The sequence below is a fragment of the Ovis canadensis genome, chromosome 3 (assembly GCF_042477335.2).
Source record: "Ovis canadensis isolate MfBH-ARS-UI-01 breed Bighorn chromosome 3, ARS-UI_OviCan_v2, whole genome shotgun sequence".
In the NCBI taxonomy this organism is placed as follows: Eukaryota; Metazoa; Chordata; class Mammalia; order Artiodactyla; family Bovidae; genus Ovis; species Ovis canadensis.
Window position 1 is genome coordinate 122,903,743 of NC_091247.1, and position 25,481 is coordinate 122,929,223.

The 25,481-nt window shown below is 37.8% G+C and overlaps 1 protein-coding gene across 4 annotated transcripts in view; it reads left to right on the forward strand.

Annotated features, from left to right (window-relative positions):
• ACSS3 (acyl-CoA synthetase short chain family member 3) overlaps positions 1 to 25,481 on the forward strand; it is a 183,878-nt gene that overhangs the window by 82,600 nt on the left and 75,797 nt on the right. For all 4 annotated transcript variants that reach the window (XM_069584128.1, XM_069584131.1, XM_069584132.1 and 1 more), the window contains exon 8: positions 16,837 to 16,988. In XM_069584128.1, coding sequence (XP_069440229.1) covers positions 16,837 to 16,988 — 152 coding nt within the window. The remainder of the gene's footprint in view (positions 1 to 16,836; positions 16,989 to 25,481) is intronic.

Sequence of the window (25,481 nt, forward strand, 5' to 3'; positions counted from 1 at the left end):
CATAGGATTGTCTTTTCTGAATAGAAATAAACTCATAAATTTAGTTATCAAAGATTTTATTCTTAATTATAGCTTATCAAAACTATAGTATGAGGTAGACAGTGAATTGGTATCTGTGATGATATTTTTCCCTAGTGATGCATTTTAATTTAACAAAAATTGATGTTCTGAAGTATTAGGAGATTTGCAGCTTACTCCATGCCAAATCATCTAGAGTACAAAAATCAGCTCATGAAACATTTCTCTTTTATTGAGTACGAATGGTTTATGATATTATGAATAAACAATTATATTAGCTGAAAAAAAACCTAAAAATGGTTATAATTAAGTTGGATATTCAGTGAAACCTCCAAGTACAGAAGAGTTACCCACTTGAAGCAATCTGTTTCACCATAAAACTTACAATGGATATTTAAATAAGATTTTCTTTTTTGCCACAGAGCAGCAGTCCCCAACCTTTTTGACACGAGGGACCAATTTCGTGGAAGACAATTTTTCCACGGACTGAAGTTGGAGGATGGTTTCAAGTGATACAAGCACATTGTACTTATTGTGCACTTTATTATTATTATTATTATTATTATTATTATTACATCAGCTTCACCTCAGATCATCAGGCATTAGATCCTAGAAGTTGGGGACTCCTGCCATACAGGCCATTTAGGCCTACATTTTCCTGGTTGTCTGCTTTGATTTTAGCTTCCTGATAATTGCCAAATTTTCAGCACATTCCTGTTTCTTTCAGTAAAACAAACAGCAGCAAAAAACCACCATGAATCGTTGATTCCCTACCCCCATGCAGTTACAACTTTCTTCATCTTTGAAGGCTCTTGCCTATACCCAATAGCTCCACTTTCTAACCTAGAACTTAACTCTGCAATCCTCTCAAACTGACCTCTGTCATCTTCATGTCATAATAACAGTTTTTGATAATTTCCTTAGTGACTGGAAAAGTCAGGTTTCGTTCCAATCCCAAAGAAAGGCAGTACCAAAGAATGTTCAGATTACCATATAGTTACACTCATTTCACATGCTAACAAGGTAATGCTCAACATTCTCCAAGCCAGGCTTTAGCAGTACATGAACCGAGAACTTCAGATGTATAAGCTGGATTTAGAAAAGGCAGAGGAACCAGAGATAAAATTGCCAACATCTTCTAGATCATAGAAAAAGCAAGGGAATTTCAGAAAGACATCTACTTCTGCTACACTGACTGTGCTAAAGCTTTTGACTCTGTGGATCACAACAAACTGTAAAATTCTTAAAGAGATGAGAATACCAGACCGCCTTACCTGTCTCCTGAGAAACCTGAATGGAAGACAAAAAGCATCAGTTAGAACTGGACATGGAATGATGGACTGGTTCCAAATTGAGAAAGGAGTACATCAAGGCTGTGTATTGTCACCCTGCTTATTTAACTTATATGCAGAGCATATTATGTGAAATGCTGGGCTGGATGACTCACAAGCTGGAATCAAGATTGCCGGGAGAAATATCAACCTCAGATATGCAGATGATACCATTCTAATGGCAGAAAGCAAAGAGGAACTAAAGAGCCTCTTGGTAAAGGTGAAAGAGGAGAGGGGGGAAAGCTGGCTTAAAACTCAATATGCAAAAAACAAAGATGGTAGTGTCTGGCACCATCACTTTATGGCAAATAAATTGGGAAAAAGTGGAAACAGTGACAGCTTTTATTTTCCTGGTCAAGATCACTGCATATGGTGACTGCAGCCATGAAATTAATAGACGCTTTCTCCTTGGAAGAAAAGCTATGACATACCTAGACAGTGTATTGAAAATCAGGGCTATCACTTTGCCCACAAAGCTCTGTATAGTTAAAGCAATGATTTTTCCAGTAGTCATGTACGGATGTGAGAGTTGGACCATAAAGAAGGCTGAGCGCTGAGGAATTGGTGCTTTCAAACTGTGATGCTGGAGAAGACTCTTGAGAGTTTCATGGACTGCAAGGAGATCAAACCAGTCAATTCTAAAGGAAATCAGTCCTGAATATTCATTGGAAGGACTGATGCTGAAGTTGAAGCTCCAGTTGACCACCTAATGCGAAGAGCCAGATGTTTGGAAAAGACACTGATGCTGGGAAAGATTAAGGGCAGGAGGAGAAGGGGGCGACAGGATGAGATGGTTGGATGGATCACTGATGCAGTGTATCTGAGTCTGAGGAAACTCAGGGAGATAGGGACGGACAGGGAAGTCCGGCATGCTGCAGTTCATGGGTCGCAAGGAGTTGGACAGGACTTAGCGACTAAACAACAACAACTAGTAGTTATATTTTTCATATGCCAGTGGACATGTTCAGTCCTCTTCATATCTGACTCTTCAATGTTTGAAAGTTTTGACTTTCGTCTATCTTAGTTACTTTCTTCCCTTCCGAGGAAAACATGCTTCTATTTTTCTGATGTTATTCTTATGCCCCTATCTGCTACAGGGATTTTCTGACTCGTTGCCTGCAATATATCCCTCTTACCCTTCACAGCACAGCCAAGTGTCACTTCCTGAGAGAAGCCTTCCTTGACCTCTCTGACTAGGGCAAATCTACGTAGTCTTTCTTAAGCACCTGGGGTTTTTCCTTCTTGGCGTATGTCACCATTGCCATTTCACTTTAATTTTGATGCTCCTCTGATTTATCTACCTCTCTCTGCTCTATACTCTCTGAGGGAAGGAATCATGTTAGTGTTTGCTCACCATCAAGTCTCAGCTTCTTGCTTTGTTCTGGACAGATTTTCAGTTCTCAATAAATATTTGCTAACAAATACCTGAATGAGGATATCGGGGGGTGGGGGGGGGGAGAAAAAGCTTGATTTGTAAGCAAAGACTTTTTTCCCCTGAGAAAGGAAAAAGTAATTCTAATGTTCTCTTTAGTAGAGAACCTCATGAACAAATTAAGTAATCCATTGTATCTTTTTTAAGAAACAAAGATTTATTTTTGTTCCCTGACCTGTACATATTTAATATATGCAATTCTGAAAGCCACATTGGACTGCCCAATTAAAATATGCAAACTAATTCTGAATAATTCAGCCCTTTTTCATCTATAAATATTACTATTAATAGTACCTTAAAAATTACTATTAATAATATCTTTCTTACATGACATTAAATTGGTTAATCTATTGAAATATCTTAGGATAGTTGCCAGAATATAATTGTGCCATAAATGCTAGATATTATAAGCTACTGTTATTCGAAGCTATGAATATTTTCTTTCCCAGAATAAAATTCCCAGAATGAAATTCTACAATATAAACACGAGGCATTCATTCCCATGCAGTCCAGCCATTGCAATGCTCAGATTTTCACATATTCTACATTTCTTTCAAAGTGTGTTTGTCCTCCCAGCTCTGAAGTGGTCATCAGCACATTAGCGTCTGCTCCCTTTGGAGCCCATTAATTCTCTTCTGAGCACCAGTCAAGTCAAGGGAATCAGCTCACGGGGATGTGTTGATCCTGCTCCTACCATCTTTGAAGAATGGGCAGCAGATGTGGAAAATAACCCCGTGGTCTCTCCCCTCAAGAATCTGTCCTTTCAGAGTAGAACTCGTGATTGAAACGAGAGTGGCCTGGAAGTCTTTCATCTGCAAATAGTATAGAACATTTCATCATTCGTTATTATCCAAACATATAACCCTTCACTTCTACTTTTTGATGGGCTTTATCATTACAAGCTTTTAAACTGCCTGTATATCTTTGAAAACTTCAGAGTATTCAGCTTGGTAGTCTCTTTCTGAATGTTCTTTTCCTGATTTCATGGGAGAAAGGAAGAGTTTAGATAGCCCTATTTTTTTCTTTCTTTATAGTATGGTTAGTGTAAAAATGAACTCTGCACTCTCCTTTATTTGTGTAAAAATTTAGTAAAATAATGTACGTGAAATCAGTGTGAAAGCTTCAAAGAAATATTATGATATGGATATGTATCTATAAAATATATACAAAATATAGCATGTACAATATCAATTTATATAAAATAGTGACATTATCATCACCATATACACATGGATCAAAATGTTAAAACATTTTGCAATATGAAAGTCTCATGTTGCAGAATATTGAGGATACGTCTTTGAACTACTTTCAAGTTATTTTAGGATTGAACACTCTTGTTAGGTCATCCCCAGTATTTCCTCAGTGTCTGTCACCTACTCTGTTGGGCTTTGTATTTGTAATCTCTGTGAAGGCATCCTGTGATGTATTTTCCACGTGTAGATGTTCTAAATTCTCAGTGCCTCCCAGGCTTCATTTTAACAGTGTAATTGTTACTTGCATGTATAGAGTTATAATCTTTTTGCAAGAAATTTGTACTTCCATCTGTGTTAACCTGTTATTGATTATCCCCTTTTCAAGGACAGAGATTTGCTTCTTTCAAGTATGAAGTCTGTTACTTTTTTTTTTAACCACTAATTGCCATAATATTGCTAACTAATATACTCCATAGGCATACACCAAAGACTTTCTCTCTTGTTCCTCATATAATGGAAATTGATTTCTTTTAAATCTAGCATAACAACAATGTATTTTTTGTGTTTGTATGAAATAAGAAAAATGATGACTCAGTTATTACTTTGATTCAGGCTATATAATTTCAGTATCTCAATTGGAACAGATTGTAAACCTGATGCTAGCATCTTTTAGGTTTCTTGCAAGACTAGTTGAAAGATTCCTTTTCTTGAGTATTTTTCTCTGTGTGTGCCTGTGTTTGATGTTAGAACAAGCAAGTGCAACTATTGTAGTAGCTGCAACAACAATATTTATTGGGTACCTGTTGTGAGCATAGCATCTTGCTAGGATTGATAGAGAAACAGAGAAAGTATCAGATGCCCTCCTTGCAATGAAAGCACTGACAATATAGTCAAAGAATTAAGAGTAGTGTAAAGGACAGAAAGCAAACAAATTGAAGACACCACCTAAGAAACGTGTTAACAGTGTGTAGAAAATGTGAAAAAATTTCCAGAAGCTACTTTGAACCATTAATCCTCTACATTAGACGCTTGCACCTGGTTCGGTGCAATTTTCTGACAGAACTAAATGAAGATCAAAGAAATTAAATAAGTCACATACCTTGTAAATGGATTATATCCTGGCTCAAAGATCTATTAGTCCCTTAAGAGAAGTTTAGGACTGGAGTAGACAGTAAAGTTTTGTGGATGATACAGTACAAGTAATAACAGCAGCTACTATGGATGAGTGTTGAGTGATAGGAACTCCTCTAAGCAGTTTATATGGTTTTAATTAATTCTGTCTCCAAACTCATGGGATAAATATTTTGCCTACCTGTTTACAGTTGTAGAAACTTAGTTTCGGAGACATTAAGTAACTTTGCCAATAGCATAAGAGTGATGGAGCTGGGATTTGAAGCAAGGTTTTCTGGCTCCAAAGTCTGTATCCTTGGGTTCATAAGTTTGAGATGAACAGTTGGGAAACTTGAGTAGTGCAGACTAGTTTGCCCTACTGTATGCCAGAACCAGAGTATCAGTGATCTGAACGTAAAGGAGAAGGCAGGATGTTAGAGTGTCAGGTGGATCTTGTAGGACAAAGGTAAAAAAGGCAATGGAAAATAGTTTAGATGTCTTCAGCTAGGACAGCTGCTATAGTGGCAGTTGTCAACTGAAATACTACAGTAGGGGCGACAGCTATGGTGGAGGCGAGAACGGCACTTTTAGTTTTGGTAATGTTGAGTTTAAAGGAGCTACTCGGACATTTGCGTGACGTTGGGAAGTGAGGTTTGAAACTCAGAAGAACTTTCAGAATTAGAAATGTGGAAGAGTTAATAATTCAGGTACCTAAAGTGATTAGGTTATGCAGAGAGGTGAAATCTGAGAAAGGAAAGCAATATAAATTGAGAGTGAGAAAGTGAAAAGTGACGGAGGAATCAGAAGGCAGTGTCCTAAAAACCAGTGGAGGGGAGGTTTTCCAGAAGATGTGGGATTGACAAGCCAAGTGCCATGGAGAGAGGGCTGGTAGGACAAAACTGAAGAGAGCTTTGGCAGTTTGGGTGTATGAGGGCAGTTTCCTAGGACAGTTTGTGTGTTCATTTTATTTTTAACATGGAGAAACATGAGCATGCTGAAGTTTGTATCTGGTAAATTATGGAATGGTGTGGAAGAGTTAGACTTTGTACAGCCTCAGGTTGAATTGCAGTATACATATGGAATAGTCACACTTTATTTTCTGGGTGGAAATCTGTTGGTGTAATAATGCAAGGGGCCGTTTAATTTCTCTAACAGTGAATTCTCACTCCTTGCTATGAGTAAAGAGCCTGAATTTGTTCCTTCATTACAGGATATAGCAGAGTGATTGCTCATCAGCATGGAGGAATTCAGAGGGGAAAGCAGTCCTGCTTTTATCTAGCCTTGAACAGTCGGCTCTCCTAGTGATAAATGTTCTCTGATTGCTGAGACTGGTACATATGTCAGAGTCCCTAATTAGCTCAGCACTGGGTCTGTGGAATTACCAATTACTGTACTCTGCTTCATTTACTTGGCATTAATAACTTTTGAAAGTGAGCATCTTTTTAATATGTTTATTACCTAGGTGAAAGAAATGGTTTATCCCACTGAGGGTAAGATCATCAAAAGTGTCAGTATGGTCAACTCTCAGAGTTGGGAAAAGGCAGGGGAAGAAAACAAACCAAAAGGGACAGGCCTATTTTTGATTGTTTAAAGCTCTATTGAGGTATAATTGGTGAATAAAATTTAGGCTGTTTGATACATGTGTACATCATAAAGGGCTTGCCAGGCGGCTCAGTGGTAAAGATTCCACCTGCCAGTGCAGGAAATGCAAGAGACGCAGGTTTGATCCCTGGATCAGAAAGATTCCCTGGAGGAGGGAATGGTAACCCACTCCGGTATTCTTCCCTGGAGAATCCCATGCACAGGTTACAGTCCATGGGGTCGCAGACAGTCAGACATGACAGAACGACTGAGCATGCATGCCTGTGTGTGCATTATGAAAGGATTTCTCCCATTTGCTTAACTAAAATGTCTCCCATATTAATCCTTCTTTTCCTGTTGAGAATGTTTAAATTCTACTCTCTTAACTTTCAGTGATACAGTATTGTCAACTGTTAGTCACTATATTATATATTAGATCCTCAGATGCTATTCACCTTATAGCTGAAAGTTTGTACAAAAGGGATAGATCTAGATGAGGTTAGAGAGCAACATATGCAGCCTGAATGTAGTCTTGGAGAAGTCTTACTTTTCCAGGCTGGAAGCTAGAGCCTATCCTTAACCAAAGAAAGGCCAGGACTCACACCTGAGGAATTATAACTGTGGTATCTGCCACAGGAGATAGTGAAGAGGGATTGTCAAAATAGCAAATTTATGGAAAACGTTAATTGGAACCACATGAAACTGCTGATGTTTGACTGGCTTTGATTTACAAAAATGGCAAATTCTTGTAATCAAAATAATAGGGGGATAAAGAAGACAGTTTCGTTGGGGACCTCAGACAGGGCCCCAAGTTTGGATTTTGAGACTATTTGCAGCCCTTTGATAAAAGTGGGTTAAGAGAGTAGCAATAGGGAGGGTTATCCACCCTGTGGGGGGTGGGGGGGAAATGAACTGAGTTATGATCATCTGCCCTCTAGCTTCATCAAACTGTTTCTCAGAGTGAAACAAAATCTTAAAGAGATTTTACCTAGAAACCTAGGGATATATGTAGAAATCTTTTGGTTGTGAAGGATTTCAGAAACTGACAAAAGCAATTGACTTCCTTCCCTAGGAAAAAGAGCATATACACATTAAAAAAATCAGAATATTTATGAACCCCTCTGAAATTCAGATCAGAAACCCTTCACTTAAAGATAAAGGTATATTGCTTTTAAGCAGTAATAAAACCAAAGTAAAACCCCAAACTAAAACTTAATTTTCAAGGGTCTCTGGACAACACATTAACCTCTGCTGAGCAGAGGTTAATCATTCCATCTTTGTGGATAAGGCAGTTTTACGCAGGGTGCTAAGTCTACAAATCATGAGATATATAGATAGATAGATAGATAGGTATAGATATAGATATTTCCAGTCTGGAATCTGATTTAGGGATCAAGGCATAAGTAATTGGGGGAATAAGGCATTTCTCTTCAATTGTTTTCTCAGTAAATGGCCTCCTATTACCAGATTTTACTTCTATCAATATATGCTTTTTATCAATACTTAGATTGGCTGATTTACTGATAACATATGGAAAAAAGCAGCAAAATTTAGTGTTAAATTCTAGGCTCATCTACTGGGATAACCAGGCAGGTAGATATTGAAAAAATAGCCTAGCCTTAGGTAATGTGTTCAATTGTTTCAGTCATGTCTGACTCTTTTGCAACCCCATGGACTGTACCCTGCCAGGCTCCTCTGTTCATGGGGTTTTCCAGGCAAAAATACTGGAGTGGGTTTCCATGTCCTCCTCCAGGGGATCTTCCTGACCCAGGGATCAAACCTGCGTCTCTTGCAGCTCTTGTATTGGCAGGTGAATTCTTTACCACTGGGTCACCAGAGAAGCCTTAGGCAGTGCTTGGTATCTAAGGACTAGGCGTTGGTTTCTCAATCCTGGCTGTGGATTCTATTAATAATTACTTTGGGAACACATAAAACATAACAGTGTCCAACCGCCTATCGAGGCTAATTAGATCAGACTCTCAAGGAGTGGGGAGCAGGCATTGGTACCTTTCAAAGGAATTCTGGGAAGTTCTAATGTATGTTTAGGTGTGGCAATCACTGGTTTAGAATCGATTTAGTTGGTGGTATGGATACAATGGGGGCTTCTCTGGTGGCTCAGCAGTAAAGAATCTTATTGCAGTGCAGGAGACCCGGGTTCAGTCCCTTGGTCGGGGAGATCCCCTGAAGGAGGGCATGGCAATCCACTCTAACGCTCTTAGAAAATCCCGTGGACAGAGGAGCCTGGTAAGCTGCAGTCCTTAGGGTCGCATAGAGTCGGACATGATTGGAGTGACTAAGCAGCAGCAGCAGCATGGATGCAATGAAGGAAAGCAAGATAAAAGCATATTCTCACAGGTGAGGCCTGTGGACTGGTGAAATCCAGTGCAAACAGAGTCAGTCGGTATAACTTTTTAGTTATTAAATTGTCTTTATAGGTATATTTACTCCCTGGGTCAGGAAGATCCTCTGGAGAAGGAAATGGCAACCCACTCCAGGACTCCTGCTTGGAAAATCTCATGGATGGAGGAGCGTGGTAGGCTACAGTCCATGGGGTCGCAAAGAGTTGGACATGACTGAGTGACTTCACTAGTTACTCCTTTAATAGGAACACAAAATCTTAGGGCTGAGCATCTTAAAGCATAGAGCAACCATCCCATCTGGCTTTAAAGCAGTGGTAATATATTTTCAAAATCAGAACAAGATAATATGAGCTATCAAGAGAAGAACTGTAGGGAAGAAAAAGCTCGTCTTTAAAAGAGGTTACGCACTCGTGTGGGCTTCTCCGGTGGCTTAGTGGTAAAGAACCCGTCTGCCAAGCAGGAGATACAAGTTTGATCCCTAGGTCGGGATGATCCCCTGGAGAAGAAAACAGCAGTCTACTCTAGTATTCTTGCTGGGAAATCCCATGGACGGAGGAGCCTGGCGGGCTACAGTCCATGGGGTCATAGGAGTCGGACATGACTTGGCGACTAAACAGTAACAAAGCATGTAGTCACTTGGCACATATTTCAGAGCTCACAAAAGGGTAAAGAGCGTATATCTCCCTGTTCTCTGTGCTCAGCTATCTAATTTCTCTTACTTGGAAGCAGTCAATCTCTTGTTTACAGTAGTTCATTCATGTATAAACTGTGTCTTTTCTTTTTGGCTACAAACAGCCTTGTACAAATGGTATGCATACTATTCTATGTTTGGCTTTTTCACTAAATGATATACCCTAGAGAATTGCTTATGTTTTGACAAGTCTCTAGTTTAGATGTTGCATGCCCAAACTCGTATCCCTTGATAAAGGCACCAGGCATGTCATAGGAACTCAACAAATGCTATTGCCAATTTCATCATTCTCCCAAAATAAATAAGCTGACACTGCTGCACCTGTCTCCTGAAATGAAACTCAGGAGTAGTCCATAAGGGATTTTTGCTGTCTTCACTTTAGAACTGCAGTAAAAACATGCCTTTGATGACATTCTCAGAAGTAGTGTTCAAAAAGAGACCAAATGTATTTCAAATCCTGCCACAAAAAGAGGCAAAAATTGTAGTTGACTCAAAAATGTTATGTCAGAGTCTAAGAAATTATACATGCTCTTGACCCCGAAGCCTTGCATAAAATGAAATCATAGGATTAGTAATTAGGTCAATTAATTTTTTTGCTCAAAAATTTTATGTTTAAGTATACCTTTGTTTTAAGTTGTTGTATTCCATACTCCTCTGTGTTGAAAAATTAAGCTACTAGAAACTGTGTGAGAAGTCTAGATATTACCTATTTTCTGACTCTGAACTTACACTTGTGGTGCATTAATATTAACACCTTGAAGCAGTGAGACCTAGATAGTTTGTAAGTGAAGGTTAATTTTATGATATTTGGTGTCTAAGAAAACTGTCACATTCTCCATGCTTTGTACCACTGCTAACCACAATGTAAATATAAGCAGTTGATATTTTATAAATCTCTGATGTTAAAAATTCATGATTTGTAACAGCTGAAAGCTCATAATCTCTGCTTTGCCATTTCGTGATTGCTTCCTGCCTTTGTTTTCTGGGTAGCAACCGAAACACTGTAGACTTTAGAGGAAGGAAATCAAAGCAAATGGTAATGACACTGACTGCATTTTAAAGAGATTTTCAGTTATTGTTAGCTGTATTACTGCTTTGGATGTGTGTGTTTGTTGAAAATTCCTATAATCTTAGACTCTTCTTATTTTAAAGTTGAATGGGTTTGGGACTATTCCCCCTTATTGAATACATAAGTTCTGGAGTCAGTGTCTCCAAGCAACTCAGCATGCTTAGTGTATTAATGGTTAATTTTTAAAAGCATTATAAAGGAGTTGTATTACATATGTGTACATGTATGTCTGTATGTGCATATGCGCCTATATGTGCAGGAGGGGAGGAGTGGAGAGTATTCCATCAAATCGATAAGCCATTTGATTCTTATTAAGTCATTTTCATTTAGAGTTTGTGGTTCAGGAGGCTTACTAGCTTTGCTTCAGTTTTCTGAAGCTACTAGTGCTGAAGACATACGGGTCCTATGTTTATTACGATGGTTGTTTCCATTATTAAACACAAAATAGCTTACAGCACCTACTATGTAATTTTTAATAGTATTACTACATGAAAGTGAAGATGTTAGTCATTCAGTCATGTCTGACTCTGCTCCATGGACTGAAGCCTGCCGACCTGTCCAGGCTCCTCTGGCTACTGAAGTGGGTAGCCATTCTCTTCTCCAGGGGATCTTCCCAACCTAGGGATTAAACCCATATGTCCTGCATGGCAGGTGGATTCCTTACCATCTGAGGCACTGTGTCCTCCCTAACCCCCCATAATTACTAGAGTATAAGTTCCTTTAGAGCAGGACCTTTCCTGGCTTGTTCAAAAAATTATTCCTAGGATTTTGAAGAGTATCTAGCTCATTGTAGATGACCAGTAAATATTTATTAAATTAATGAATATGTTAGCACAGTCTAATGTATTATGATTGTATGTAACAATGGTTTCTGATGACAGGTCTTATTTTGTGCTGTGTTGTATTTGCTGAGCTGTTATATCATTCAGAACCTAATGTTTATGTAAATCAGCAGGCTGTTTTGGGAAACAATAATTTCTTTGATATAACATATTTATATCAAGATTTGAGATTGAATAGAAGCTTTAAGAAAGTAAATAAATTCATAAATATTAAAGTAATTCTGAAATAAAGAATTCATGATCATGAACTCCTTATTGCAAAATTCAGACTTAAATTGAAGAAAGTAGGGAAAACCACTAGACCATTCAGGTATGACCTAAATCAAATCCCTTACAATTATACAATGAAAGTGACAAATAGATTTAAGGGATTAGATCTGATAGACAGAGTGCCTGAAGAACTATGGACGGAGGTTCGTGACATTGTACAGGAGGCAGGGATCAAGACCATCCCCAAGAGAAAGAAATGCAAAAAGGCAAAATGATTATCTGAGGAGGATAACCTTACAAATAGCTGACAAAAAAAGAGAAGCTAAAGGCAAAGGTGACTGCAGCCATGAAATAAAAAGATGCTTAACTCCTTGGAAGAAAAGTTATGACCAACCTAGACAGCATATTAAAAAGCAGAGACATTACTTTGCCAACAAGGTCCGTCTAGTCAAGGCTATGGTTTTTCCAGTCATGTATGGATGTGAGAGCTGGACTATAAAGAAAGCTGAGTGCCAAAGAACTGATGGTTTTGAATTGTGGTTTTGGAGAAGACTCTTGAGAGTCCCTTGGACTACAAGGAGATCCAACCAGTCCATCCTAAAGGAAATCAGTCCTGGGTATTCATTGGAAGGACTGATTTTGAAGCTGAGACTCCAATTATTGGCCACCTGATGTGGAGAGTTTGACACATTTGAAAAGACCCTATTGCTGGGAAAGATTGAAGGTGGGAGGAGAAGAGGCCAACAGAGGATGAGAGGGTTAGATAGCATCACGGACTCAATGGACATGAGTTTGAGTAAACTCTGGGAGTTGGTGATGGGCAGGGAAGCCTGGCATGCTGCAGTCCATGGGGTTGCAGAGTCAGACATGGCTGAGTAACTGAAGTGATACTGATACTGAAAGGCAAAGGAGAAAAGGAAAGGTATACCCATTTGAATGCAGAGTTCCAAAGAAGAGCAAGGAGAGAGAAGAAAGCCTTCCTCAGTGATCAATGCAAAGAAATAGAGGAAAACAATAGAATGGGAAAGAGATCTCTAGATCTCTTCAAGAAAATGAGAGACACCAAGAGAACATTTCATGCAAAGATGGGCACAGTAAAGGACAGAAATGGTAAGGACCTAACAGAAGCAGAAGATACTAAGGAGAGGTGGCAAGAATACACAGAAGAACTATACAAAAAAGATCTTCATGACCCAGATTAACACAATGGTGTGATCACTCATCTAGACCCTGGCATCCTGGAGTGTGAAGTCAAGCAGGCCTTAGGAAGCATCACTACGAACAAAGCTAATGGAGGTGATAGAATTCCAGTTGAGCTATTTCAAATCCTGAAAGATGATGCTGTGAAAGTGCTGCACTCAATATGCCAGCACATTTGGAAAACTCAGCAGTGGCCACAGGACTGGAAAAGGTTAGTTTTCATTCCATTCCAATCCCAAAGAAAGGCAATGCCAAAGAATGCTCAAACTACTGTACAATTGCACTCATCTCACACGGTAGCAAAGTAATGCTCAAAATTTTCCAAATCAGGCTTCAATAGTATGTGAACTGTGAACTTCCAAATGTTCAAGCTGGTTTTAGAAAAGGCAGAGGAACCAAAGATCAAATTGGCAACATCCCCTGGATCATCAAAAAAGCAAGAGAGTTCCAGAAAAACATCTACTTTATTGACTACGCCAAAGCCTTTGACTGTGTGGATCACAACAAACTATGCAAAATTCTTAAAGAGATGAGAATACTAGACCACCTTGCCTGCCTCCTGAGAAATCTGTATGCAGATCAAGAAGCAACAGTTAGAACTATACATGGAAAAACAGACTGGTTTCAAATCTGGGAAGGAGTACGTCAAGGCTGTATATTGTCACCCTGCTTGTTTAGCTTATATGCAGAGTACATCATGCAAAATGCTGGCTGGATGAAGCACAAGCTGGAATCAAGATTCCTGGGAGAAACAGAAATAACCTCAGATATGCAGATGACACCACCCTTATGGCAGAAAGTGAAGAAGAACTAAAGAGCCTCTTGATAAAAGTGAAAGAGGAGAGTGAAGAAGCTGGCTTAAAATTCGACATTCAGAAAACTAAGATCATGGCATCCAGTCCCATCTCTTCATGGCATATAGATGGGGAAACAATGGAAACAATAAGAGACTTTTTTAGGGGAGGGGCTCCAAAATCACTGCAGATGTTAACTGCAGCTATGAAGTTAAAAGATGCTTGCTCCTTGGAAGAAAATCTATGACCAACCTATAACCTTTAGTATGCTGACCAACAGCATACTAAAAAGCAGAGACATTACTTTGCCAACAAAGGTCCGTCTAGTCAAAGCTATGGTTTTTCCAGTAGTTGTGGATGTGAGAGTTGGATTGTAAAGAAAGCGGATTGCTGAAGAATTGATGCTTTTGAACTGTGGTGTTGGAGAAGACTCTTGAGAGTCCCTTGGACTGCAAGGAGATCCATCCAGTCCATCCTAAGGGAAATCAGTCCTGAATATTCATTGGAAGGACTGATGCTGAAGCTGAAACTCCAATACTTTGGCCACCTGATGCAAAGGACGGACTCATTTGAAAAGACCCTTCTGCTAGGCAAGATTGAGGGCAGGAGGAGAAGGGAATGACAGAGGATGAGATGGTTGGATGGCATCACCAACCCAGTGGACATGAGTTTGAGAAAGCTCCATGAGTGAGTGATGAAGAGGGAAGCCTGGCATGTTGCAGTCCATGGGGTTGCAAAGAGTCGGACATGACTGAGCGGCTGAGCGAATTTGAATTCCATAATAAAAAAATATCACTTATTGTCTCATGTTCTTCTGAGGAATAGACAATCTAATGCAAGATAACTGAACCTTTAGTAGTTCAACTAACTTACAAAAAAGTGTGAGCTTTTACTCATCACTTCCATTCATATCCTAATTGTAATGACATGTTATCATCATTTTTTATGCTTAATAAATATAATATTGATGGAATTTTGTTTGATGCAGGGTCAGAATTTATTATCTATAACAATATGGGACAGTTTTTAACTGTTATTTCTAAGAAACTATTTTTTCATTATCCTTAGATATAATTAATTTGAAGGTGCTGTGAAACACAGCGAATCGTGTCCTGTGTGTAGGCAGTCACTGTGGCGTCGCATTTTCCTTAAGACTAGTGTCTCTTCAGTGAGTATATTATCATTGTCTCGTGACCCTGGCACAGTAGTGGAATTCAGCTCAAACTGCCTATGAAATAACCTTCTTCAGTAGAGGTCAAACCACTTTAAAATATTATCTCAGTGCTTTTAGCTTATCAAAGAGTTATTGGAAAAGCGATTTATTCTTATTTAGCAGACAAGAAAATGGCAGCATTGACAGGGCAAGTCAATTGTGTAAGGTCATTTGAAAAATCATTTCTATGGGGGTGAGGTGACGTTTCCAAGGTTACAATCTACCTCCCCTGGTGATCAGTGCCTAAGACAGACTGAAGAAACAAAAGTCAAATCTTTACCGCCCTTGGTGAGAAATAATAAAGTTGGTGCTGATATGCCTATGCCTTCAATAGGTATAAGTTAAATTACGTACATGAGTTGCCAAAATGTATTTGGCAGCTTTTTCTACTATGTCAATGTGTGTAGGATGGTAGTGAAATAAATTAAAAGCAGGTTTCCAGGGTAGTTGTGATAATAAAAATGAATTTCTAATTGCAAGAAGTATCTTTGTATTTAAGGAGCAAAAGGAGAAGTAATAGAATATAATAAAGAGGTAATTAAAAAAAGGAAAATATAACTATATTAAAGAATATTGAGAGTAACTTTAAAAAATATGTAAAAACTAAATAGTACCCTACGAGAGATCCAATTAGAAGTGGATAGTGAATCAAAATTATTAAATGACTATCATATCATATTTATGATATGATAAATGTCATATCATCATCCACTCCTTTATTAGTTGTTTGGGGAGACCTCTAAGTTGGCTTCTAGCAAATTCTTTCCTTCCTTCCTCCCTCCCTCCTTCTTTCTTTTTCTCTTCTTTTCTTTGCTTACCATAGCTCAGTGTTTCCCAAGTGTGTTTTCCAGGATATAAGGTCCATAGGATGCTCATATGCTCTTCAGTTTTCAAGAAATGGTCCAAAATAGGACACCTATTTATCTCAACCACTTCCAAAAGGACTTGACTATGAAATATACATTATATACATATAAACATTCCAGGACCTGACTTCAGAAACAAAGAGAGAAGTACCAGTGATGAGAATGGATTGAGGAATGAGGGAATATAGTTGGGCCAACATAGATTTTATGGGATCCTTTGATTTTTTTACAGAATTACTGATTTATTTATGCCATGCTCATTTTCAGTTAAAAATGTTTTGTGTCCTTTTGAATTGAATAATCCATAAAGATTGTTAGGTTTTTGTGAGTGGATTGTCTGTTGAACATGCATAATGTCATTTTGAGGCTGTGGAAAACCTACATTTTGAGATATCTTATTAGATTTTTTTAAAATTCTTAGAAATTGGTTTTCTTGAAGTGAGACATTTAATTGAAAAGGTCATTGCTGAGAAATCACTGTGATTCCAGGTTTTTCTGTCTTCTCATATATTTTGAGACTTGCTATTGTCATTTTTAATGGAGATCATGAAAAATGTGTAATGTTAGAAATTCATAGTAACCACATTTCTCATTTAGTCTGCCAGACAAAACAATATATTTAATTGCTTGGAAAATAGAAGACTGTTTTATTGCTTTGAATTATATATATGTATTTCTAGCCCTTTATGTTTCAAAACTAAGAAAGGAAAAGTTGCAGTTTGAAAAGCTTTTAGGATATATAGTATTGGAGCAAATCGCTTGTCTGATGCCTGGGCATTTTGTTTATTTATGATAGAACATATTAAAACTAAGATACATTAGATCCCTATTTTATTAATATTGCTATGTTAAATGTGTAAGTATTGAACAGTCGATGAAATAGGAGACATTTTATCTGGTGACATTTTGAATGAATCTCGTTGTAGGGGAAGCCTGTGGGAACACCAGATGCTGGAGCCTATTTCCGTGTGCTCGCGGAGCATGGAGTGGCTGCTTTGTTTACAGCGCCGACTGCAATTAGAGCGATCCGTCAACAGGACCCTGGGGCAGCCTTGGGGAAGCAGTACTCTCTGACAAGGTGAACTTGGGATGCACAGGGCAAATTACATTAAAAACTGCAATCACAGTGAATAACTGAACACTGTATATTTTTTCTAGCACGGTAGTACCATTATGGAAAAAGTCAGAGGTTCTGAATGTTAAGAATGGCTGTTCTAAATGTATTTTTGAAGGAATTGGAAATTTAGCTATACTGTGAAGATTTTTTAATACCATGTCCTGTTTATTTCTGTTCAGATTTTCTCAGAATAGTTCTCCTTTTAAAACTACTCTGCTTATATTTTCCTTAAAGCAGAAGGAGATAATGTGTATGTATGTATACATACATCCTATGTATGTGATTTATACATGTATGTATATGTATGTGCGTTTGTAATCTAGTTCTTTACCACTGGCACCACCTGGGAAGCCCCACTCTCTCTGGTAGTAAAGAACCCAGAGGAAGCATAAGAGATGCAGGAAACATAAGAGACACAGGTTTGACCCCGGGGTCAGGAAGATCCCCTGGAGGAGGTCTTGGCACCCCACTCCAGTACTCTTGCCTGGAGAATCCCATGCACAGAGGAGCCTGGCGGGCTACAGTCCATAGGGTAACAAAAGGTCGGACAGACTGAAGCAACTTAGCATGCAAATGTACATATATATAAATGTATATGTATATATATAATATCTACCTTTTGAAAATAGTCTAAATAGAGGGAAAATACTTAATTTTACTTATAAAGATAAAATGTGCAAATTATAGTCCAAATTACCTATGTTGAAAGAGTGAAGGAAATTATTTTCCTGTTGTTTTGTAATAATGTGCTCAGAATAGATACTTTTGTGCTGGTTTATTGCCATTCATTTTAGCTTAATGATATGTACATTCAGAGATAATTATAGCAATTTGCATCTTCAAGGTAGTTTCCAGCATCAGTTCTCATTGAACCTTTCTGAAACAGGTCACCGCTATCATAAACTAAAAGGATTTTGTAGTTTCTTCAAGTTAAAATTGGTTTTAAATTAAGTCAATTTGAAATTTTTAAGTTAAATGCCAGATGTTATGAATTTTGTGCTGCTAGGGCCCAAAGAAAGGGTTAAAACAGACACTGTACAGCAGTTGCAGATGTAAGCAAGATTTCAATTTGGGCAGGGTCAGTGATTTGGTTCATTTGTTTCTTTTTGGGAAAAAAAAAGGGATCTGGATTTACATTAAATGTTCATAAATGAGCATACAATGTGTTCATAAAATAATCTTTTATTGTATTTCTATTCACTTTATTTACTACATTGTGATATAGTTTACTCCATTTCAGTAAAAGAAGAGAAACATAGGTTTTGGTAAAAACATCTGAGGCTGTGTATAGTATCCATGTCTTAACACAATTCCAGGGCTTTTGAAGAAATGGTGACCTTGTTCTTGTAGCGTCCCTTTTCTGACAAATGCGTTCTGATTACAGGGCATGGAGGTGTGTGACGATCAAGCTAAAGTCTGTTGTTTGCTACATCATCTTTTCCCATTTGTTCCATGGGTCAGATGATATCCTTTACTGTAAAGGCAAGAAACTATTTCTAATTTGCCTGAAGTATAAAGTATCAAATAAAACCAAATGAATACCTATTAAATCACCAATAAATGAACATCTATTAAATATCAGATTTAATAGGTGTTCATTTGGTATTGAATGAATGTCAATACCAAAATACCAACTCTTTCAAACTAATAGGTATAGACACAGAGTATGAGATTTTAGTCCATGAGATTTTAATGTAGGAGAAATCGCAATAAGCTCCCCTGGTCATGCCCCTTTGTCTTTAGGCATTTAAGTTATTCATGATGATGTGAACCTATGGTTTAAGTATCTATTTATGAACGCAGACTCTAAAACAGCCTCAATTATTCAAATGACTACTATTAAGAAAGGCAAACACTTGCTGATCACCTACTATGTGCTAGGCATAAGCAGTCATAGTTTGTTGTCTCACTGGTTATCAAAATAAGTAGGAATTGTGATTATTCTCATCTTACAGGTAAGGAAGGTTAGGGCCAGAAGTTAAGTGACTTCTTCAGTTCAGTTCAGTTCAGTCACTCAGTCGTTTACAACTCTTTGTGACCCCATGGATCACAGCACGCCAGGCCTCCCTGTCCATCACCAACTCCCGGAGTTCACCCAAACTCACGTCCATCGAGTCGGTGATGCCATCCAGCCATCTCATCCTCTGTTGTCCCCTTCTCCTCCTGCCCCCAATCCCTCCAAGCATCAGAGTCTTTTCCAATGAGTCAACTCTTCACATGAGGTGGCCAAAGTGTTGGGAGTTTCAGGTGATCTAACTCGAGCCTACACTCCTAACTAAATACCATGAACGTAACACTTCCTGTGAAAAGTAAGTTAGGAGACTAACTTGACCTAGGGATTTTTGTCATTCATGGGATAAATGCAACTTTTCCTTTTTATATATTTATAGTCTATAAGAATATTACCTTCACTGACCTACTTGGATTGATTATGACTTGTGGACTAAGAGAATGTTAGAAGAGACCTCCAAAATCCAGCTGTCTTATTGTAGGCAACTGAGGTTCAAAAAAAGCTGTTTGGATTCGAGGCAGAATGAAAGCCAGAACCCAAGTCTTCTCATGCAACTATAACTTCAAGTTTATATTCATGTTCAAGACAATTTCATGCTGACTTACTGAGTGGACATTTCTTAGATATTATAATTGCACCCTCATGATTTATTTGCAGGTTGCTTCTCTCTCCTTTTACAGAACGTTTTGTGATGGTATTTTCTTTTTAAATGTTACATAGCTCATCAAAGGTTGCCAGTCTAGGTTCGATGCAGGGTGCAGGATGCTTGGGGCTGGTGTACTGGGATGACCCGGAGGGATGGTGTTGAGGGGGAGGGGGGAGGGGGGTTCGGAATTGGGAACACATGTACACCTGTGGTGGATTCGTGTTGATGTATGGCAAAACCAATACAATATTGTAAAGTAAAAAAAATAATAATAATAATAAAATAAATAAATAAAAATAAATGTTACATAGCTCATCAAAGGTTGTTTTAAAATAAATTTAAAGATGTTTCCCTAAATTTAAGAGGGTACTCTAAAATAGGTAACTAACCAGAGCTATAAGTTATTTTATCAGACAACTAGAGTTTGGAAAAATAGGTAAGACATCATCTAGTGAAATCATTTCATTTCACAGCAGAGAAAACTGCCACAAAGAGGTAAAATAACATTCCTAGGATTACCAAGCTACTATAAGGCAAAAGCTGGGCTAGGCAGTACTGTATGGTAATTTGGATTCTGACTATGGAGTTAGACTCCTGGGTTCAAATCTACCACTTATTGACTATGTGACCTTCAGAAAGTTATGTAGTCTCTCTGTTCTTTTGTGCGTGTGTGAACTAGTGCAAGAATATAGTGAAAATAGAAGCTACATAATTCATGCAGAGCACTTGGAACTGTTTTTAACATGGACTGTCTTAGCTGTTATTATCATCTGCTTTCCAATTTACTGCTCTTTTTCATACATCATAGTGATTTTTTTCCCCCCATGATCTTCTAGTTCAATTTTAGTAAAGTTAGAAAAAGAATCTGTGCTGGGATTTCCATTCAAGATAGTGCAGTACCTCATACTTTGATGTAGCCTTTCTTTTCCAATTACATAGCAATGAGAGTTAATATGAAAAAGAAGAAGCAGAGCATCAGTGCTGAGCTGAAAAATAAACTTTTCTGTGGACTAGAAATGGATTACAGTGGCAAAATGGCAAGGGCGGCTGAAGCCAGAGGCTTGCTACAGGCAGGTGTTGGCAGAGTAATAGGGACTCAGTGTTGCCTTGTACTCCGTATGGAGTCAGAGTTTGCTCAGTGATTGAGGATGGGCTGGGGTGTTAACACACCACTCAGAAAAGGTGGCTGATCATGATGACTGCCAATTGTTTTCTGGGACTGTGACTTATAGCAGACATTGGTCCAGGGGTCTGAATGAGACAAAGGACACCCCAGCAATCAGAGGCTAACCAAACTGCCCATCTGTTATCCTGGAATAGGATCTGTGATATCCCAAGTATCACTGGATTAATAATTCTGAACCATCGTTATGGCATTAGATGTCACAAACCTATTGAACAGAGAAGGTGAGCATAGGAGAGAGAGAGAGAGACAAATGACCACACAGAACTTCTATTTTGAAAAGATTGTGGGAAATAAAATTCTAAATACATGAAGAACTCGAATGCTATTGAAATCAACACAACATGGATTCATTCCAGTTGACCTTATTTTTGTAATATAGTCAAATCAAACTTGAAAATAAGTATTTTAAGGATAATCAGTCATAAACTAATAACTTTTATGTAAAATGATTAAACTTGGATATGAAACAATAGAAAACTATAGTGGATAGTGTAAACTAAATAAATAAATGGACACGATGAAAGACTCTGTTAAAACTATAGGATATTACCGAGGAAATTACTCAGAATGCAAAACAGAGAGACAAAATAAAAAATCTGCAAGGACAGTTAAGAGACGTGGAGGGAAGAATCAGTTCTGTTTGAACAGAAGCCAAAATAACAGTAATAAAATGGTGGAGAGTTTTTTCAAAAGCTTATTTGAATTTTCTAGTGGGGAAAAACCAGAATGAAGGAAAAAGATGGAGATAACCACTGGGACATTGATGTAAAAAATAATGGTGTTCTGTTGTGTGAACTAGAAGTTGATGAAGCATTACTGAAATGATATATTTTATTTAACCTATGTTGGCACAAGTGAAGAGCCGTTTTCCCTTGTTTGGTAGTTTATGGACCTTGAAAGAAAATATTCATTTTAGTTTCCTTCTGCTTATACTTAAAACCAAAAATTCTTCACCATAATTTCGCTTTGGCTTTTTATCCATTACTATACAGCTTCCTATGTATTTTGGAATAAAATTAATTCAACAACAATACCATTTTACTGTTTCCCTTATTGGTTAATTTTCAACTTCGTTTGAGTGTTGAACGTGCTTGGTTTTATATAGAAATGAGGAAAGATGTATGGGTCTCATTCCCATTCATCTCTCTCCATTTTTTCTACTCTGGGTACTGTATATTGTCATTTGTTTATGCTTTTAGTGTTACGCATTTGGAAGTAGGTTCATCTTCCCATGTGTTGGCATCATCAGAGTATCTCTCATACTGAATTACTCTATACCAATCTAGGGCAGCCCTACCCAGGAAAATTGATATCTACAGCATAGTAGCTACTAGCAACCTGTCGCTACTGAACTCTTGACAAAGGGTTACTACTGTGAAGAAATTGATATTTTTAATTTTTTTCAATTTTAACTACATTTTAAATAGCCAGAGATAGTTAGTAGCTACCATATTGTACAGTGCAGAGACAGGATTGATATAATGAATATGAGTAAATTTTCTCTCCAGAGAGTCCAAATAACTGTGAACATGGCGAATTTTCACTTTTATAAATTTTTAAATAAAAATATATTTTTGAATTTTTAAAATGGGGCATTCATCTGTTTGTAAAATTAATAAAATAGTGGCAAGGTCATTAATGAGAAATTTCACGGTTGGAAAATGTTCAGTTCAGTTCAATTGCTCAGTCGTGTTTGTGACCCCATGAATCACAGCATGCCAGGCCTCCCTGTCCATCACCAACTTGCGGAGTTCACTCAAACTCATGTTCAAAATGTTAGCATTCCTTTTTTGCAAACCTAAAGAACTAAATCTCCTTTAAAAAATAAGAATACAACTCTTGCCCTTAGGCTTGAGTTTACCTTTAAATTATAATTTGTCTTTCTATTATAGATTTATACTAAATAATCATTTGGTTTTAAAAATATAAAATTATGTAGTATGGTTTTGTTTATTATGAGAAATTAGGAGTTAAATAATACTGGATTAAATATTTATTAAAAGATTTTAAATTGTTCTGTCAGTCATGTCTTATTCTTGAATTTTATCTCTATTTATAGTGAGTTTATACTCATTATATAATTTGAAGTTGGTAATTGATAAAAATAGTAACTTTGGGGCAGTTTTAGGAATTTTAATACAAATATAGATAGATAGTTTCCAGTGTATTAAGGGAGAAGAGATCATCTATGCTATTTGATGTTAGGCAAGAAATACTGGAGTAGCTTGCCATTCCCTTCTCCAGGGGATTCTTCCAACCCAGGGATTGAACCCAGGTCTCCTGCATTGCAAGCAGACTCTTTACCATCTGAACCATCATGAAAGTCCCTAAATTACCAGTGAGCCCCAAATTTTACCTCTGCTTCTGGTAAATACTAAGGTGATTTTAATGAAAATGGAGGGGATTTTTTCTGACTTGCAGAGAAGGCAAACACCACTTTTACTATTGTTTGTTGAATATCATACCTTTCCATTTTGCTTATTAGTACCATTATGAAGATTGCCGTCATGATGATACTAATGTATACTTAAAAGATAAAAAGACAATAGAATTATAATATAAAACCATAATATTAAATAATAAGTTTAAAGATACATAAGGCTGAAATTTATAATGAAATAAGGAATCAATGCTATGCATGATTTTTTTATTATTATAATCAATTAATTAAGTTAGTTGAAGTTTACTTGGCTAGGGGAAAAAAGCCAAAAAATTAATTAAAAGTTAAAAAAATGATGGTAATATCAAGGTATGAGTTGCCCCTTGATTAGCAAAAGATTATTTTGTATTGTGTGATAACATTTTTAAATGACTGTATTTTACATTACATTTTCATTACTAAATACCGTTGAAATTCTAGTTCTTAAGTTTCGTATATCAACTAAACACATGATTATCTGGATTGGTAGAGGTTTTTGAAGAAATCTATGGCTTGACAGATGATGGAAATGTGGCCTCTGATGTCCATAAAGTACCTCCTTTTCGTTGTTCTTTGCCTATAGTATTAGACTCAGCCAAACATATTCGTTTTATAAATTTTAATACAAATTATCTAAATGCATATTATTCTTTTTTTCAGACATCAGACAGTTGGATATTTACTTCTGCTCTTAAAGAAAAATTTGAGACTAATAAATTCTGTTACACATGTTATTAGAAAGAAAGAAGGGAGAAAAGTACACTGTGCTCTAGAATATGACTACACTTCCAGTGAAATACAAAAGCTAACTCCTCTGTTGGTTAGTAAGAAAACCATGCTTGAAAAAAAAAAAAAAAAAAAAAAAGAAAACCATGCTTGAAACCTCCTATAGTCATAAATGGCAAAAATACAGCAGAAATCCTAGTATGGACATATACCTGCATGTGTTCTTTCTGTTCTTCAAATTTCCTATAACATACAACAGCAAAATGATTCTGTAAAGTTAATCTAAATTGTGAAGCCAGTATCCATGATCAGTCATTAAAGGTGTCTGTTTATAAGTATGGTTTGAAAGGAAAGGAAAGTGGAGTCACTCAGTCGTGTCTGACGCTTTGAGACCCCATGGACTGTAGCCTACCAGGCTCCTCAGTCCATGGGCTTTTCCAGGCAAGAATACTGGAGTGGATTGCCATTTCCTTCTTCAGGGGCTCTTCCCGACCCAGGGATCGAACCCTGGTCTCCCGCATTGTAGGCAGATGCTGTACTGTCTGAGCTACCAGGGTTTGAGGCAGCCCCAAACAGTGAATAGTAGACCTTCTCGTTCAGTCTTTTTTGCTTCTACGATTCATCATGGATACCTGTGCTTTCCTTCTAATCCTGTTTTCTTGAATTTTACTTTGATTTAGGATCAGGTATTTTAAAGTTTGGGTTTGGCGTTTGTTTATGTATTGGTTTTTCTTCCAATGACATACAAATATTTCTAAAAGGCTCTTCAAGGAAATGGGAGTTGTCAGTGGTGATAAGTCCTCTTGCTCAGACTTCTCAGATAATCCGCCCACCTCCATCCCCCGCCCCCCACCCCCTCCCGGGGCTGCCTGGGTTCAGGTCTCACCACTTCTCTGTGATGGTAATAACCTCCCAAATCTGGGGCCCTGGGCTCCTGCCCTGACCTTCTTTCCATCCTCCCCACTCCTGCTGGTGGTGTCTTCCTAAACCAAAAATCTCACTGTGCCACTCTCCTGCTGAAAATCTTTCAGTTCAGTTCAGTTCAGTCGCTCAGTTGTGTCCAACTCTTTGCGACCACTAAATTGCAGCATGCCAGGCCTCCCTGTCCATCCCTAACTCCCGGCATTCACTCAAACTTATGTCCATTGAGTCGGTGATGCCATCCAGCCATCTCATCCTCTGTCATCCCCTTCTCCTCCTGCCCCAAATCCCTCCCAGCATCAGAGTCTTTTCCAATGAGTCAACTCGTCGCATGAGGTGGCCAAAGTATTGGAGTTTCAGCTTTAGCATCATTCCTTCCAATGAACACCCAGGACTGATCTCCTTTAGAATGGACTGGTTGGATCTCCTTACAGTCCAAGGGACTCTCAAGAGTCATGTCCAACACCACAGTTTAAAAGCATCAATTCTTCGGTGCTCAGCTTTCTTCACAGTCTAACTCTCACATCTATACATGACCACTGGAA